General features: G+C 38.6%; 2 protein-coding genes across 2 annotated transcripts; both read left to right on the top strand.

The window, feature by feature from the left end:
* The first annotated feature begins 7,754 nt into the window (after positions 1-7,754).
* LOC142625192 (uncharacterized) lies at positions 7,755-8,537 on the top strand. Its single transcript, XM_075798887.1, has one exon. The coding sequence runs from the start codon at positions 7,755-7,757 to the stop codon at positions 8,535-8,537; it is 783 nt and encodes a 260-aa protein (XP_075655002.1).
* Positions 8,538-9,265: 728 nt separating this feature from the next.
* On the top strand, positions 9,266-15,658 carry LOC142623962 (putative Histone-lysine N-methyltransferase ATXR5). Its single transcript, XM_075797454.1, has 6 exons — positions 9,266-9,881; positions 9,985-10,092; positions 13,476-13,705; positions 13,834-13,934; positions 14,023-14,235; positions 15,175-15,658. Exons 1-6 carry the CDS (start codon positions 9,545-9,547, stop codon positions 15,332-15,334), a joined length of 1,149 nt encoding a protein of 382 aa, XP_075653569.1. The 5' UTR covers positions 9,266-9,544; the 3' UTR covers positions 15,335-15,658.
* The last annotated feature ends 4,044 nt before the right edge of the window (positions 15,659-19,702 follow it).

The following is a 19,702-nucleotide window of genomic DNA, read 5'->3' as shown; positions in this document are numbered from 1 at the left end:
CACTAGATAAAACAAGTGTGTCTATTGGCTTGTCGTCCTCTAAACTGATTTTGTGCGGCAATGCTATGAATGAAGAGATTTCTCCTAGAACTAGGGTGTAAGGCAAGGTGAGTTTGTGGTGTTCTGTGATAGACAAAGTGCTATGGATCCAATTCAATCCACACTTAAAGGAAGATTGTAAGCCTATAGGCTATGGCTCGACAAAATAGAAAGTATCAGCAATAAGAAACTTTTTGGGGTTAGCAGTAAAGAAAGAGCCCGACATTTATTTCTTCGTTCATATTTATAGCTCAGTCTACTAAAAGAGGGATCGGCCTCATCGTGGTAATTAGAGGACATTTCTGATTGTTCACCTTAGTGGTCTAGCTCCATGGCATCGAAAATGTATAAGGGTTCAAATGATTCATTGAAATGACAAGACCTTGAAAGTTCTTTGGTCAAGTGTCAATAGCAAAACATCTGTCGATCAAGGAAGGTTTTTTGTGACTACACCTGGAGAATATTTCTGTAAATGGTCTTATTATATGCGTCCTATGCTAGGAAGCATTACTCCTGTGAGGATACTTCCCCAATTAATCGGATTTATCCGCTTTGGGGAGCCAGTCCCTCACGGTTTATCGGCTCGTCCCCGAGTGCAGGCAGGATTTTCACCTGGACCAAGGGCTGAGCCTTGTCATAACGAGGCTTGACACCAAGTCCCACATCGGTTAGAGTTCCCTCCCACATATGGTTTATAATCTTCTGGAGCAACCATATGTGTACCACTACTAAACATGCGTAGCATGTGTAGTAGTGGTACACATATGGTTGCTCCGGGCTTATAAACCATATGTGAAGGAGAACTTAACCGATGTGGGGAATGTCAAGGTCTACTTCCTACTGCTCGGGGGCGATGGCCGTGAGGGACTGGCTCCCCAAAGCGGATAAATCCGATTAATTGGGGAAGTATCCTCACATTAAAGGACGGGTATCCAGCAACTTGGACGACCTCGTCCATAGGACGGATTCACCATTCACAGCGTTGGTGAATTCATGTCCCCTTCCTCCAAAATTTCGCATGCCCCATATGGAAAACTACGACGGATCCAAAGACCCGTTGGATCACCTAGAGTCTTCGAACCCTAATGCATCTTTCGGGGTGTACCGAGATGAAATCATGTGCGGGGCTTTTCTCACCACCTGAAGAGGGCACAGAGGGATAATACAACGAGTTGACGCCTAATTCCATCGGCACTTTTAAGGAACTAGGCGCATAGTTCGTATCACACTTCATTGGAAGTCATCGACACAAGAGGTCTATTGCATGTATGCGGGAATTAAACAACGAGAAGGCGAGACATTAAGGTCTTATATAGCCGCTTTAACAAGGAATCCTCTCGATAGACGAGCGGATGACAAGACACTTGTGGTAGCATTCACAAACGGGTTACAAGAGGGTAAGTTCTTGTTTTCTCTATGTAAGAATGACCCAGACTATGTCGGATGTATATTACAGGGGCGACGAAGTACATGAACGCGAGAGATGCCTTGGCAGGAGACGACTATAAACCAAGAAAAAGGGAAAGACAGGAAGATACGAAACCAGATAATGGACGAAAAATGGCAAAAACCAGAGATCGACGAGAAGACCAGAGGTCCAAACCACCTTCGGGGAGGTTTACAAGTTTCACCCCCCTCACAGCCCCAATTGACCAGGTGTTAATGCAAATCAAAGATGAAGAAACCTTGACGTTCCCGGGCAAGTTGAAGGGAGATCCGAACAAGAGGCCACGAGATAGATATTGCCATTTTCATCGTGACCACGGCCATGATACGACGGACTGTTATGACTTGAAGAACTCACACCCATGACGGCCCTATGGCCGTTCGCGCAATGGGGGTTAGACATCATGGGTCCGTTTCCGATAGCGGCAAGACAATTGAAGTTCTTGGTGGTTGGAATCGACTACTTCACCAAGTGGGTGGAAGCAGAAGCTCTCGCTACTATCACGGAGAAAAATATTCGCAACTTTGTGTGGAGAAGTATTATTTGCCGATATGGGATCCTGAGAGTACTCGTTTCAGACAATGGGAAGCAATTCGACAACGATGCATTCCGAGATTTTTGTTCTCAGCTGGGAATCAAGAATCACTACTCGTCACCCGCCCACCCACAGGCCAACGAACAAGTCGAAGTCACGAACCGGTCCTTGTTAAAGATTATCAAGACCCGGCTCGAGGGGGCAAAGGGCATATGGCCGACGAACTACCAAGTGTCCTATGGGCGTACGAACAACGGCAAGAACCCCCAACGGGAGAGACCCGTTTTGATTGGCGTTTGGTGCGCAGGGCCCTCATACGGGCGGAAGTGGGATTGACGAGCTTCGCGTGGAAAACTATGACGAGGCAAGAATGTTGAAGCATTACGTCTAGAGCTTGACCTTGTCGATGAAGTCGGGGCAGCGGCCCGGCGCTGGCACGGTACCAAGACATGATGGCAAAACACTACAACTCCAAGGTCGGGCATCGAGACTTCAAGGTTGGAGATCTAGTGTTACGAAGAGTGCTTGGCGCTACGAAGGATGCATCCTCTAGGAAAACTGGGTCCTAACTGGGAAGGCCTGTACAGAATCATCTTATGGCACAGGAAAGGAACGTACTACCTGGAGACGTTAGACGGAAGGAAGTTGGGCCATCCCTGGAACACGGAGCACCTGAAGAAGTACTGCCAATAGTACATCAGTCAGAAGATGATACCTACTGCCTTATTTTCAATTTAATTTTTAGACAGTCATAGCTTTTACTTTTTAACTCATGTTTTCTTTTCCATTGACAATTTGGTTTGTTGAACTTATGAGAGGAATTTTTATTTAGAAAATACGGAACGCATGCTCTTGAAAAACCTACAAGTCCACAAAGTGGACGGATCACCCAAAAGGGTGAAAAGTCTACAAATCCACAAAGTGGACGGACCATCCAAAGGGATGAAAAACCTACAAGTCCACAAAGTGGACGGATCACCCAAAAGGGTGAAAAATCTACAAATCCACAAAGTGGACGGACCATCCAAAGGGATGAAAATCTACAAGTCCACAAAGTGGACGGATCACCCAAAAGGGTGAAAAATCTACAAATCCACAAAGTGGACGGACCAAAGGGATGAAAACCTACAAGTCCACAAAGTGGACGGATCACCCAAAAGGGTGAAAAATCTACAAATCCACAAAGTGGACGGACCATCCAAAGGGATGAAAACCTACAAGTCCACAAAGTGGACGGATCACCCAAAATGGTGAAAAATCTACAAGTCCACAAAGTGGACGGATAACCCAAAGGGTGAAAACTTACTAGTCCACAAAGTGGACGGATTGTCCCAAAGGGATAGAAACCTTTTAGGTCCACAAAATGGACGGATTGCCCCAAAGGGATGAAAAATCTAGTTCACTAAGTGGACGGGTCTTAAAAATACATTTGAAAATCCAGTCCGAATAAAGGACGGACGCCTAAAATTTTCTTTGTAGATAGGTTATCTGAATAAAATAAACAAGCATACGATATATGACGGATAGTAAGCAAGCAACAGGTAATAAAAGATTTGATAAGCTGAATTTAGTAATTACAAACGACGGTTCAACAAAGTTCTCTTACAACGGTAAGAATTTTTTACAAAAAACAAGTATCCTATTCATTCTTTGGAGAAGAGTTCCCGACCAATGGACCGTCGTTTGGCTGACTAGGAGGAAGAGCTTCGCCTTCGTCAGCTGGAGCAGTGACGGCAAACACTTCGTCTGTACTTTCTGAACGGACGGACTGTGTAAGTGTTTGCCCTTGAGCGTCAATGGATATATGGGATACGTCCAGATCAGGGTACGATGACTTCACCTGACGGATGGCGTCATCGAACCCGTCAGCAAAGGAGCTCCCAAGCTCCGTCAGAAGGAGTTCAGAATCGCGATATTGTTGAATGGCTATCTCCTTTGCGTTGTCAAGTTTGGACATTGTCTCCATCAACTGCTTCTCCTTGCCCTTCAAAATCTTGCGTAGATGCCCATTCTCCTTTTCCACCTCATCTCTGACCTGCTCCGAGCATTTGAGCTTTCTGTCCATATTGATCTTGTAGGTCTTCAGCTCATGCAGCTTATCCTCCATCGTCTGGCTCTTCTTTCTCAGACGGTCCATGGATGTCTCATGATTGAGACAATGGCCAAAGAGCCCTTTCATCATCACCATGGCCTGGAAGCGAAATACAATGTCATGATAATGACGGGTGTGAAGGAACTTAGCAACAATACCAGACGGATTCAAATTTACATGTGCAAGGGTGAAAAGGCCTGTTTCACCCATCGCCTCAGTTGAATGGTTGCCGAGGTCTGCGTAGTCGTCAGCTGTCAGCATAGACGACATCTTCTCGAGGGCATAGCTTGAATCCTCTCGGAAGAGAACGGGTGGTTTCTCCTCGGAAGGACCCTTCATCAAGCCTTTGCCCTTTCCATGCTTGACGGGCGTCTTCTCTGCCTCCAAGGCCACGACGGGTTCAGTGGTGGTCTTTTGCTTCTTTGGAGGACGGTCCGTTTTCTCAACTTGAGTTCGTTTTGACGGTACAGGTGGGACCGTTCCCTTTGTTTGACCCCCCTCCTGCTTTTTCTTCGCTACCTGTTGTTTAATGAAGGCTCTCCTCTTAGCGGCATCCATCTCTGCAAATCAAAGACGGATGAGAAATGCCAGTAGGATAAAAAAGAGAAAAGAAGAAAGACGGATAGAGTTTCGACGAACTTACGTTTTCTAACTCTTGTATCGTAACGACGGGCGGAGGGTGAAGGATCAGGACCGTCACAATACCAGTGTAGAGTATCGAGTGTGACGAGTTGAGCCCAAGTCCTCTCTTGCAGTTTTGTCTTGTTAAAAATTTTTTCAAGGAAACTCCACTGCTCCAAGCTAACTTGTGGACGGTTCCGAGCTGCAATCAAAGACGGTTAGACCTTAAAAAAGAATCAACTTTGAGACTGACTGGACGGAAACAAAAGGGATACATACCCAACGGAGGCATTATGCCCCATGTTGTGTCGACGGGCATATAAGTTTTATCTCCTGGACGACACATCCATTCGTCCCATTCCAAAAAGAAATAACGACTCTTCCAGTCTCTGTTTGAGTCTGGAGTATCACTAACGAGCCTCAATAATGGGCTTCTAGTCGCAAAACTATACATCCCCTTGGACTTGACAATCTCTGATGGACGATAGCAATGGAAGAATTCTTCCACCGTCAACCTTCGGGCACCGTTAGACATTGCCCCGTACAAAACTTCAACCCCAATGAACACCCTCCAGGCGTTTGGGGAGATTTGGGTGACGGACAGACCAAGGTACTGAAGAAGGTGACGGTGAAGGGAACTTAATGGAAATCTGAGCCCCGCCTTTAAAGCTTGCTCGTAGATCCCAACACCGTCTACCCCCCTATAGTAACATTTTTCGGATTTTTCGGGAAGACGTAGACGAATGTTGTCTGGTATTTGGTACTTGGTCCTAAGTGTGTTGAGTTGAGATTCCGTCATGGATGATCTAAAATCATTCACCGTCCAAAGAGGCAGCATGACGAACTTTCTAAGGCCATCTGGGCCGATGGTCGCTGGACGGGGGGATCCACACCGTCCAAGCTACTACTGGACGACTCTGAACTCTCCGTCTCCAGACCACCATCAAGGGAAGAAGAGGTACTGGACGGATTCCCCTCTTCACTTGAAGTGTCAGGATCTCTTGGACCTGACGGAAACTTTTCATCGTAGCCCGCCCCCTCGCGGATAAACGACTGGTTACTTGACGCACTAGACATTACCTACATTTATGACGGTATAACCTAAGACACCGACGGATCTAAAGAAAGTGCATATATGTGAAATAATGAAATTAAAAGAAAGACGGAGAAAGGTTTGGAATACATACCGGATCGAGATGGTTTCTGACGAGTATCGACAGATGGATCTGTTGAACGACAGGAAGGCACGATAGCTGTGACGGTTGCGCTTTGCTCGCCAATTTTTGATAAGAAGATAAAATGAAGAGAGAAAAGTCTGGCTTTTTATAGAACAGAGGGCGCGGGATACGAAGCGACGCCTCGTTTTGGGGAAATAGCCAATCCACAAGGACCACGTGTTCTTCGTCAGAAATGCAGGCCACGTGTCATCCGTTATGGTACATTAAGACCGTCCCCTCTCAATACATTGCTTTTAGTCATTCCATGAATCCGTTAGGTTTTAAAGACGGATCCAAGGACTGAAGGGGGCAACTGAAGGTGATAAAAATAGGAGACGGGTATTCTTATAAAACTTGAAGGGACGGAGAGTATGAAGACGGATCGACATCGTAGTTGATTCGACTGTGACGGTTAAATTTGCTGGGTATCCGTCATGTACGAATTGATTGAAGATTCCAGGTTGTGTCATTTGATATGCCTTAAATCAACTTTTGCTTCATCCCCACGCAAACGGGCACACTTGGAATTCTTGCGACACACGTTTTAGAAGACTCCTATATGGAAAGGAGCTTGAGAAGGAAGTTGTATCCAAAAAGAAAGGTAACTCCACTCAATATAAATACCCCAGAAACCCTAAATATGAAGGTACGCACAATATTCTTAACTCTGGCACCCTAGGGTTAAAGGAACAAGATTCTAACTTGACCTTCGGAGGGTTTTTGGCCGGCACCACACCGGTGCTCTCTCTCTAGGTCCATTATTTTCTTTTTGCAGGTGTTGCTTCGGCTTGAGGGGTGCTTGCAACTCACTGGTGATTTTTTCAGCATCATCAACTCCTATTTTCATTCCAATTCAAGAATACAACCAATAAGATTGATTGGTCTGTGTCTGTGTGCCACTCTTATTAATTTTTGTATCCCTCTATTCCTCATATATAATTGATATCCTTCTACAACCAAATCTCAATTTGCGGAAAGCCTTTGATGGCTTCCTTATGAGAACATCAACTTTTATTTGGGTATAGATGATATTACTTTATTCTTGGTGATATTGACTGAATTTTTTTTTTATCCCTATTTGCATTTTAGTGGGTTGGTCTGGTATGAGAAGTTATGAGAAATAGTATATTACAGCATTTTCAATTTGTGAATTTCTAATGATCATCGTGTTCTGCATGCTAGATCCTCTACTAATCTATGTTCTTCTTGAAAGCATGACTCTAACTGATATCAACCGTCTAACTATGTTCTTTTTTTAAGAAAAAAAACTCCAATTAATATATGAGCCTAGACTTTAAAAAAAAAAAAAAATAAGAATCAACACACAAGATGTTATAATGGAGGCCAGAAGTTCTCTCCTAAAGTAAGAAACTTAAATGATGGTTTGTATTGTTGTATTAAAGTGTGCATTCTCATAGGTTAGGAGGGTAAGTGCAAAAGAGGGTATAGTTTAAAGGGTAAGTGTAACTTTTTTTTAAATAATTATAATTAGTAGAAATAATAGAAGAGTAAAGATTTGAATCATGGATGTCTCTGTTAGATACAATAAGAAGTACCAATTAAGATACAAAGACTCTTAGCAGCTATTTGGTCAATTGATTGCATTGTTATTATAGGATTTGTTTAATTTAACTTAAAATGTCAACTTATGTAAAATGTTTAAAACTTTACATCTAAAAAATATGTATATATTTAAGTAAAATAAATTAATAAAATAAGCCCATCAAAGCATATAGTAAATTGTAAACCCTTCACAATAAATTATGTGAAGAGCTCCCCGAGGATGTTATTCATTGCCTGTGGATGTGCGATCATGCCAAAAGCATTTGGTTTTCAGACCCGAGCTTCCATTACCCAAGAACAAGGAATTTCACCAAGTTCAGCGATCTGGCCTCCTTTGTTCTTTTAGAATCTACTCCAAGTACTGCTGCTCTGTTTTTTATGGTCGCATGGTGTATTTGGGTTAGAAGAAATAAGTTAAGGGAGAGACAAGTAGTTTGGGACGTTGGCGAGACGGTCAAGAGGGCTCGGGACCTACTGCTGGAGTTCTGGGATGCAAACATTATACGTTCAAAGTCTGTTATCCCAAGAGCAGAGACGAAGTGGAAACCACCGCCTCCTGGCTTATTCAAAATAAACTTCGACGGCTCCGTTTTTAAGAATTTGGGATGGGCAGGTTTGGGTGTAGCTATACGAGATTCAGAGGGGAGGATCATCACTGCACTTAGTCAGAAAATTCCTCTTCCAAGTTCAGTTGACATGGTGGAAGCCTTGGCCGCGAGAAGAGCTATTACTTTTGCACAAGAAATAAGTATTTTCCAAGCTGAGGTGGAAGGAGACTCTCTGAAGGTTATTTCGGCTTTGAACAATCCTCACAGTAACAGGTCCCACATAGGCCATATTATTCAAGCTATTAAATGTTACAGTCAAAGTATGCAAGTTTGTTTCTTTAATCATGTTAGGAGGGGGGGCAACTGTCTTGCCCATTCCCTGGCAAAAAGAGCAGTTCTAGCTGCTGACCTTGACGTGTGGTTAGAAGAACTACCACCTGATTTGAATTATGTATTTCAGAATGATTGTGCTTAATAATATTGACTTACCCATTTCTCAAAAAAAAAAAAACAGATCTGAGATCCCTAAGGATATTAGTTTAGAAAATATTTTTAGAGATTTTTTATAAGAAAAGAAAAAAGTAACTAATTTTTAGGACAACTTTTTTATGTTTCCATAAAAGTAGTATCAAAATTTTCTTAAAATAACCTATTAACAAATGCTTTAAAAATATCCGTTAACATAATCCATAACTTTTATAAGTAAGAGTCCCCACTTTTAGTAGTATCAAGTAGGTACAATTTTTTTAATTGATAAAATTGAAATATTTTTTCTTTAAGTGTAGTATATATATATATTTTTTTTGAGAATGTTGTTAAGTGTAGTAAATTAGCTTTTTCCCAATTAAATTTAAAAACATATCCGCAATGGATTTAATAGTCCTCAGATAAAAATAGTAATTTTTATGCTTTATTTGTCAATACAATAGTTTTTTCGAAATAAATGAAGAAAGTTACCTAAATTAAAAATTAGTTTTATAAAGGATTGAAAGGCTAGGCTAGGCTAGGCTAGGCTTGACGAGTGTAAGTTCGACTGAGCCCACTACTACTGCTCACTACTCACCAGTCACCAGTGGTTTTCTTTCGAAAAATTACTAAAACACCGCCAAAAGGTGGTCCGGAGACAATACCACCATATAAGGTCATTTTCGTCTTTTGTGAAGTCACAAACGGCTACAAATGTAGGAAATGAGAAACTGGGGTGGACTTACGAGGTGCGCAGGTTACCAAAAGTGCGCACCTTTGTAGAACCAATCACATAGGTCCACGTCAGCACACAAACCCCCCCTCTCTAGACTCTCTCTAGTTCCCCGCGAGCAAAAAAGAGAGAGGAGAGAAGAGAATGAGAAAATAGAAAAACTTTCACACCAATTCGCCGGTCTTCTTCATCTACAGAGATTCTATATATACATATATATATATATATATTTATTTTTTCCTAATTCCGATTATACCCTTGCCCATAATCCCCAAGCTGCCCCTATGGCTCCAGCTCAACGACTCATCCGATTCAGCGGCACGCTTCGGCGGACTGAGGCACCGCGCCGTCCGACGACTCCGCCGCCGTCTCCTCCGCCTAAGAAGCTGAAGCCTCTATCGGAAGTAATGGCGAAGGCTGGTTTCGCAGTTGTTGAGAAAAACGACTACAGCGACGTGAGCTGCGAGCAATGCGGGTCGGGCGAGCGTGGCGACGAGCTTCTCCTCTGTGACAAATGCGACAAAGGCTTCCACATGAAATGCGTCAGACCGATCGTCGTTCGAGTCCCCATCGGATCCTGGCTTTGCCCCAATTGCTCCGGCCACCACCGACGTTTAAGAAGTACGCGATTTCTGTTTTTTTGTTGCTTTTAACTTTTAGACTCACAAATGTGACAATGTGGTAAATTAATTAATTAATTAATTTTTTTTTTTAATTTTTGAAGGTTTTTCTCAGAAGAAGATAATTGATTTCTTTCGGATTCAGAAGTGTGGTAGTGATAAGAAGAAGAAGGACAAATGTTCGATCATTTCTCCTATGCCATCTCCTCAAGGTCTTATTAATCCCTTTATCTCGATCATCAATCATTGTTAACGTCATTTTCATCGAAATTCGTGTGACTACTATTTACGTATTTTCGGATTTTTTTTTATAAATATTTTATTTAATTTTTTTAGTGTCATTTGTATCGGACTCGATCATTGTTGATTTAATTTTTATTATTGATTGTTTGTCTTTCAAATTGTTTTCAGGGATTCTTACTGGAATAATTAAATGCAACAAAAAATGTAAGAAATTTGACAATTTCACTAAAAATACTACTTATCAAAATAATAAAATTTGAAACTGAGTTTTTTTCTTTGTTTTTTTTTTGGGGGGGAGGGGAGAGGGTTAATGCTTAATCCTAAATGAGGAGTTTGAAGATAGAGACTACATATAGAGAGAGTATTTGTAAACATGATTGAGTTAAGGGGATAGGACAGTTAAAAGCGCCCTCAAAGCTCAAAGCTCAAAGCTCAAAGCCTCAAGGTCTCATCGCTTAGCTCATTTAATGAAGCGCGCCTCAGGCACCCTTTTCTAGCGCTTTTTGAAGAAGGAAAAACCACGCTTCAAGCTCAAACTTCAAAGCTCATTTAACGAAACACGCCTTAGACATAGTTTTCTAGCGTTTTTTGAAGATGTAAAAGACATGCTTAGGTTCGCTTTTTATTTTTCGCTAAAAAAAATATATGAATCACTAAAATCAACTCCTTGATCTTGAAGGAAATGACATGGAAATTGGATATATTAAACAAACATTGTTCTCAAGGTGCTCCATTACACAAACAATTTTTTCTTTACATATTGATAGACATGAACAAGGATAATTTACTATTCTTGTAGTTTTTGGTCTTTGCCTTTTGGATTTATTTTCATTGAACCATATACTTCCTTATGTATTTTTATACAGCACAAGAGAATTATCCAAAATGTTATGTTTAAACTTTCTATTATTGGATTATTATCATATTTTTTTTTATTAATAATTGTTTTCAATTTTACTATATGAAAGTTATAAAAAAATTGAAATAACTTGTGTAAAATTTAAACTTACAGAATGTGCAATTGCACCATCCAATATAGCTAATTCGCAAAATATATTACCATTTTAAGGTTATTAGCTTTTTTTTTTCTTCTTATTATATGCTATGTATCTTTTTATTAGAGATTATTATATATTATATTTGAAAAATCTGTGCTTTACTTCAATCATGTGCATAGTTGTGCTTTGCACCCTGGCTCCAAGAGGCTTGTGCACTTAAGTGCACTTGACACTTTTACCAACAATAGTTGGCACATTCAAAGTGTTTATTCACTCTTGTTGGTAAGTAGAATGTTTTATTAAACCCCCCTCTCTCACCCCCCCCCCCCCCCCCCCCCCAAAAAAAAAGGATACACAATAGCATAGAATGTGCCTCATGGATTCCTAGTAATCCTAAAGCATGCTGAGGTATGCCCTAGGCGAAGTGTCTGTTTACATTATTGCTTGCCAAATTTAAAAACATTTGGAAGTAAGGATGTATGTAACTCTTTGAGGTTATATATTGAATGAATAAAAATAGATTTTTACATTATCTGGATTGTAGGATTATATATTGTAATCAAGCAACTTGAACTTACAAAAACTAAATAAGGTACTCACATATCTGAAGAGAACGAATCGTATGATTTGTGAACTTCAAATTCGTTAATATATTCACTATATCTATGATAATGTATACCTACTAAATGTGTAGGATTGAACTTCAATTGCATTCAGCATTTGCCATCCCTGCCTTGGACTTGTGTGTTATATATAATTTGACCAAAATATGCTAATCTCTGTGTGTTTCTATGCATGTATGCATGTGTGAGTATTTACATATTGGACATTTGGAAAAGTTATGATACATACGTAGTACTTTCACGAGTCATAATCATGTTGACAGAATCAAAAGGAACCATAAATTTATAATGCTTTTCCTTATTTTCCCCTTTCCTTTTCGAAGCAAATTCTGATTATACAACATATCTAACTAAATCCTTTCTGGATTTGTATCATTAATGGTTTGCAAGCCATGAGGGCAGTCTCTTCATGCAAAAATAGTGAAGGGTAAGACAGTATCCATTAGCAAAGCCACTCCAATCCATTAGCAAACACCACATTCTTTAACTCAACTAAAATGTTGTAGCATTGATTGAGTGAAGCCACTCTACAATGGTGAAAAAGAGACATTCCCCATCCCCCTCCATCACAATTATCACTAAGGCCTTTTCCTCCGATAAGTTTACCTTCTAATTTATATTCTTACTTTTATATGTAGTGGGGTTTATATGTTTTTTTTTTCCTTTCGATAAGTTTACCTTCCAATTAAAAGGATACACAATAGCATAGAATGTGCCTCATGGATTCCTAGTAATCCAAAAGCACTCTGAGGTATGCCCTAGGCAAAGTGTCTGTTTCAGGAAAAGCGTTATAATTAAACGTCGCCAGCATGCTGAGGTAAGACAGTATCCAAGTCAGTCTCTTAGAGTTTTAATTAAATGTCGCCAGCACAGGGTATTGATCCTATCTCTAATGCTAGAACAGTGCATTTTATTCATGACACAATTCTAAAAAAATTAATAAAGTGTCTCACTCCACCTACTTCATCTATCAGTTTTAAGATGTGAGTAGCATGCCCTTCCCCGTAAAAGGTAAAGGGGTCTAGTATAAGTTGGTGAAATGTTCTCATCTAGAATTTTTCCTTGTATGGTTCTTGTTGGCCTTGTTAAGTTATAGTCTTTTCCAAGATAAAATGAAATAAAGTGTTAGAATGATGCCTAATCATTCATTCGATGTTTTTATAACTATTTCCCTCTTTAACATGATCTTTTCAAAGACTCTCTCTCTCTCTCTCTTTGCGTGTTGCATGTGCATGTGTGTACAACCTCTATACTAAAGCTTGGTATCTTGTGTGATAGTACAATTGGTTGGGGACCATGCCTCATTAAGCAGAGGTCATTAGTTTGATTCTCCTCTTCTCCCTTCTCTTGGGGGTGAAAGCTTATTTGAAAAAAAAAAGGTGTTGTAATTCACTTACATGACTCTCTCAGGAGGGGTTGATGTATCATTAGAGGCTACAAATATAGCCTTATTTTGTTTGAGTTCTCTCTTGGATTCCTTTATTTGTAGATTTCTCTCTTTTTTCTTCATGCCTACTTGCCCTGAATTTCAGCATTTAATGTCACAATTAAATTTCTAAAAGACATGGGAGAACCATGAATCTTCTTTTGAATTTTTTTAAATTTTTGATTATATGAGCACTTTTTACAGAGAATGAGATAAATCTTAAACCATGTAATTCCTATGTTTGATATTTATCTTCATGCATTGATTGTAACTTGATGCTTATGTATATTTTGAATTGACTTCAGATGCTAGAAAGCGTAGGAGACGCTCAGGATCATTGGTGTTGCAAAAGAAAAGAAGGAGACTATTGCCATTTGTTCCAACAGAAGATACTTCCCAAAGGCTGAAACAAATGAGTTCCCTTGCTTCTGCCTTAACAGCACTGCACATGGAATTCAGTGATGATCTCACTTACATGCCTGACATGGCTCCCAGATCAGCCAACAAGGCCAAGTTTGAAAATGGTGGAATGCAGGTTTGAACTTGAAATTGCTCCTTCAATTTTGTTTCCCATTTGAATTTTTGGTCTTCTTTATTGGGACATATTGGTAGTATTTTTTTACCATCTAGCATGTTAGTTATAGTATGTGGTTTTTCTTTTAGGTTCTTTCCAAAGAAGATTCCGAGACATTGGAACAATGCAGAGCTATGTGTAAAAGAGGAGAATGCCCTCCCCTTATTGTAGTTTTTGATTCATGTGAAGGGTATCTTTATCTTGAACTCATTTGTAAAGCTAGTAACTATATATGATACCTGCATATTGAGTAGGTTCATTGTCATCTCGTGATGTAGTTATACGGTAGAGGCTGATGGCCAGATTAAGGATATGACATTTATCGCTGAATACACGGGCAATGTGGATTATCTTAAGAATCGGGAACATGATGATTGTGATAGTATGATGACCCTTCTCTTGGCAACCAACCCATCTAAAAGTCTGGTCATCTGCCCTGATAAACGTGGGAACATTGCGCGCTTTATCAATGGCATAAACAATCATACTCCGTAAGAACCTATCTCTTTTTGTCCACATTCTGGCTAAATTTTTAAAGAATAAATAACTAGTGTTGGTAAAAGTGCGCTTAAAGCATAAACTAGTGTTAGTTTAGCTATTTTTGCCTCTAAAGTGAAGCACTTTGCTTAGGCGTGCTTTTTGGAGCTTCTTCATAAGTTTTATGATATGATAAATGGTACACATAAGCCCATCCCTCAACCCCTCGATACAAATTCTAGAAGACAATAAATATATCTATTAGGAACATGCAATCTCATCACCACACAGCATGAGATGGAAGACTCTAGAGCCAAAGACAAAGTGTTCCTTTTCCCTTTTACAACTTATGTCTGCTTTACTCTCTCTCTCTCTCTCTCCCTCTCCTCTACTCCTTTTTTTCCCACTTGGTATAACACCCCCCCCCCCCCCTTTTTCTTTTATTTATTTTTAAAAAAGTCCATTCATACAAAAAAAAGAGTATGATTTTATATCGTGGCTATCATAATCACACTTCAGTAAATTTTGTAAAGCACAAGAGAATTATATAAAATGCTATATTTCAATTTTATATGATTACTTGATTGTCATATTATCCGTTAATAATTGCTTTCAATTCTATACTATTTTTTTTTTATTTAAAATTTGTGCTTTAATTTAATTAGGCACATGATTGCATTTTGTGCCTAGGCTTCAAGAGTCATTTGAGCTTTAGTGCGCCTCACACTTTTACCAACGCTAACACTATAAATAAAAATATTCTCAATTCTTAGTTGTACAACTTCTTAAATTGCCTTTGGCTATATTTTTGTCTATCCACAACACTTCTTTTCCACTATAATCTCCAATGAACTTAACATAATTAAAGTATCTGTTTTCCTTGTGTTAAGATTTACCTTTCAATTAAGAATATTTGAGTCCCTTATGCTTAAAATGGATCCGATTCTTTGCAGGGAAGGTAGGAAGAAGCAGAATTGTAAATGTGTGAGATACAGTGTTAATGGTGAATGCCGAGTCTTTTTGGTTGCTACTCGTGATATTGCTAAGGGCGAAAGGCTATATTATGATTATAATGGATATGAGCATGAATACCCTACTCACCATTTTGTCTGAGATACCATAGAGTTAGTATTGTCTAACATTCCTACACAAATGGGATGTAATTTTGGATCCCATTAGATCCTTTTCTTTATCCATTTTTTCAAAGCTTACTCAATATTTCTGCAGAGCAACAGTTTTCTTCTACAATTAGCCATGGGCTCTTCATTGTAATTTTTTATGTAGAGCTGGCCCAATATGTGGCCATGAGAGAATAGTTTAGGCAAGGATGATTTTCCTTGAATTTGGCATATGAAGAAAGTTAGATGTCTTGGAATTTAAGAGACAAATCTTTTCTGATACAATTTTAAATGGAAATCTTATTGTTTTTTCCTTAAATATTATAATGACTGTCATTTCATTGCCTCCAAGATAATTTATGGATAATTTGTTAGACTACCTTCTTTTATCATTCATTTATCTATTTTTCTTTTCTTTCCTTTCCTTCACAACACTCTGTAGAAGATTAAATTTGACAATTCGCTTTTCTGCTTGATTTGCTAAGTGGTAACCCACTCCCACGAGATATATGTACAATAATGACTATGAGGAGAAAATGTTGTGAATAATTACTCTCCATTTGAAGTCACACAGTGATAGTGATGCAGTTTGTCCCTTCATATGGAAAGGACATATGGATGCCTCAATCATTAGAATTGTATTTAGTGCTCAATTGCAGAGACCTTTTAAGATGAAACTTTCATCATCAGGTCATGCTGCATAAAATGAGGTAAAACCCTTCTCCTAATTAAACTATGCCAAGACTCTATCTAAACTGGTCTTTCTTGTAGTTCTCCTGAATGTTCTGTTTAGTACTCATGGCTTTCATTGAATTGATTACTCTCCAGTTACATGCTTTAGTCTTTTAAATGATTACTCTCCATTTGTGATCATACTTGAAATATACTAGAATTTTTATGATTGTTGCTGGTTCTGGGACAGCTGTGAACTAGTTCACAAGTTAGTGATAAAGAAATTGTACTTGCCTCCCCCAACCCCCCTCCCCCTTCTTTCTTTTCTCTATTATGCCATACTGCACTTGGGAGGACTATAGATTCTCCTTTATTGGAATCAGTTTAAAACCCAAGGGAGATAACTCTACTGTTGGTCATTTCTTTAGGGATCCTCTGGCATTTGATTTGTTTTCTTTGGCTGTAGCATTTACCATCTGTTTGCTCTTTGCTAGTTCTTTGTTTTGGGTTGCTTTTAAAATGTTTTAGGTTCTTCATGTCAAATCTAGGAGTTAGTTTGATACCATGCTTGCGTGCACAGACACACGCACAAATTGTTATGGATTCTTAGGCTTATCAGCCCAAGTGTGTTGTATTGATAGGCTATACAATAGGTAATATGCAAGTATTTCTCTTGGATGTTTCCTCAGTCTATTCGAAAGTCACGTATTACATTTCAATTATTCTTTGCCACTTTCTTAGAGGTTGGACCTTAGTGTGAGGGTAAGGCTGCCTGCCAACCTCCTATCCCAGACCCTGCAGAAGCTTCCTCGCCTTGTGCACCGGGTATGACATTTTTCTGCCACTTTCTTCTAATGTCAGAAATAGGTGATAATTTACAGATTTGAAATACATTATAAATTATTTCGTGATTCATCAGACTACAGTGGTTTAAATTATCATAGTTTAAGTTGTCAGAGAACACCCATATGACAGTTCCTTTTTTTAGTGAAGAGATTTCAACCAAGGGTCTCAGAAATCCCAGAGACAAAAATTTAATCTCGCATTCTATTTTACAGCAGAAATGTGGATAAATTCCCATACCTTCTGATGTGAGGATAATGTTGGAGATCCAGCAAATTGCAATTGGGGCTTATATGAAAAAATTAGTTACTCAAATCAATTCCAGTATTGCTGTCAGTTAGGAATAAAGTGAGAGTATTTTACCTCCTTTGAGGTGCTTAAGATAACGCTATTGGTTCTTCAACCCAAAAAAAAAAAAAAGGATTTTCCCATTGGATGTAATCAGTCGTTTTGTTTTGTTTTTGGTTGGAGCTAATGTATTCGTGGCTTGCTGGAAAATAATTAAGAAGCAGTGTTAGTGGCAGAGAGGATAAGGGGATTTTTATTATTTTTTGTTTAAGTAAGAATGTCAGAAAACAAGCATTCAATCATGTATCAGTTAAAGTTTTAAGCAAGGTCTTGGGGGTCTTAGGCAAAGTTGATTTTTATAGATTATATTAATATTACGTGCTGGAGTATTTGATGATTATTTTGGTTATAACACTCGGCAGGATTTTGTATGTTTGAGAATTGGAGGAGAACTGAGTCAAATCTAATTGATGCAAGTTGATCAATAATTAATCTCCTTTGGATTGAAGATTTGATGTACCATCTGGATATTATGCTTTTCATTGTTACACATTTTCTCCAAGACCAAAGAAAAGCCAATGTCTAATTGGGCTTTTACATTTTCTACTGTGCTTGCAATGGTTTTATATAATGGTTTTCTATAATAAGAATGAGGAAGGATATTGGTGAAAGGTTGAATGCCATCTATCTGGTTCGTCCAAGGGTAGGCAGTATTGTTTAATAGACAAGTAGTCCAAATTTTATTTTAGGAAGAATGTAGGAGACTACTAGAGTGTTCTTTGTTACAGAGATGTTTCAGCCCAGAAGGTACTGAGAGAGGCCATAGATGGTGGATAACCAAACCATATTCCATTTGCGATGGGTTTTATTAATTTGCCCTAGTCTTATATTTCTTTATTTCAATAAGATTTTTTTACATTACTCTTGGGGATGAAGTGGAGTGAACAATATTGAGAGCAATTTTGTTCCTTATATATATATATTTTCAAGGGACCATTGTCGTTAATGATAACTTCTCATTTTATCATGTACAAGGACACGGTACTATTGAGAGCAATTTTTCTAGGTTCCTTTGCAGTATGGACATTCTTTAATCTTTTCATCTTGAAGCTTTGTACCTGTAAACTTACCCTAGTCAACAGTTCCTCCATGCTTTTATCAGTAGGCAACTAGTATAGAATGCATCTGCTTGAGCACTTGGCTACTGATAATTTTCTTGATTCCATTGTCTTCTACTTCTGAAGTGTATCCCGCTATCGAAGGCTGTGAGGATGCCATTATCCTAAATGAGTTTTTTGCCGTAGGAAAGGTGAGAATCAAAATGAGTATCTGCCTCCAGGACTAATCTGTCACCACAAGAAGGAAGATGGGATCAATATATGCAACTCATGCAAGCTAGGCCAATAGCTGATTCGCTAAATTTACTAGAATATAAATTAGGCCGTGTGACAACATTGTTGTTTATATCGGTATAAGGTATATACTAGTGTAAGTTGTAATATGTGAGTAATCTAAATTGATGGTAAAAGAATGTGAAGAATTTAAAAATAATTTTTTTTTGTTTTAGTGGCTCATTTGAGAGATTGTGTCGATCTGGAAACAAGGTTTCCAAACAGGCACTTCAATTGATTCATTATTGAAGAGCCCACCTGATCTCGTTAGAGAGCCACTCAATTGCAGAATTCTATTGAAAAACGAGGGAAAAAGAGGGGTTTTCACTTCCAAACGTAACAACCAAGGCAACGTTTTAGAGTACTTGTATCAATCAAAGTGACATTTCAAGCGTGTCTTTGCGAAGTAATTCTTCATTTGCACATCTTTAGAAAAATTCACAGGTATCTCCAAGTTTGACTCTTGAAAAATCCTGGCTTAGTTGTATTCTAGAGACCATTTTACTTGTAATCCTTTAGCAAACTCATTTGAGCAAGGGGCAAATATTGTGTTAAAGATAACTCGAGCCTTTTAGCCTACTGTACTGTTCTTGAGTTTAATCTTATTGATAACTAGCCTCTTTGCATGAGCATTGTATGTACTCAAATGCTCTTTTATTTTTTTTTTATTTTTGTAAAATACAAAATTTTCCATTCATCAGAATTCGAGGTTGATGTATTTTTCAATCACCAAAATTCCTAGGTATGTGATGAAATATTACACAATACATCTGGACATGAATAAATACCATCACACCCATAGGTATATTTGTAATTGAAAAATGCATCAAACTTGAATTATGATTAATGGAAAGTTTTGTATTTTAGAAAAAAAATAAAATAAAAGAGCTTTTGAGTACATGCTTGCAAAGAGACTAGTTTTTTCTAATAACAAAGAATGCATGATTAAATGTTGATGCATTTTAGACTAATATATATATATATATATATATATATATATATATATATTTATATATATATATATCAATTGTCCAAAATTTATAGATGGCAAGCTTTCATCAACCCTCCGCCTAAGTTTGAGAGAATGTTAGAGGTATTATGTTTATCTAAGTAGGCTCAAGATGCCTAATTTTGTTATAGGCCCATGTATGCCCAATCCTATCTCTCTT

Source organism: Castanea sativa, chromosome 2 (genome assembly GCF_040712315.1).
Source record: "Castanea sativa cultivar Marrone di Chiusa Pesio chromosome 2, ASM4071231v1".
In the NCBI taxonomy this organism is placed as follows: domain Eukaryota; kingdom Viridiplantae; phylum Streptophyta; class Magnoliopsida; order Fagales; family Fagaceae; genus Castanea; species Castanea sativa.
Note: the sequence above shows the minus strand (reverse complement) of the source record. Positions and strands in the feature narration are given on the sequence as shown.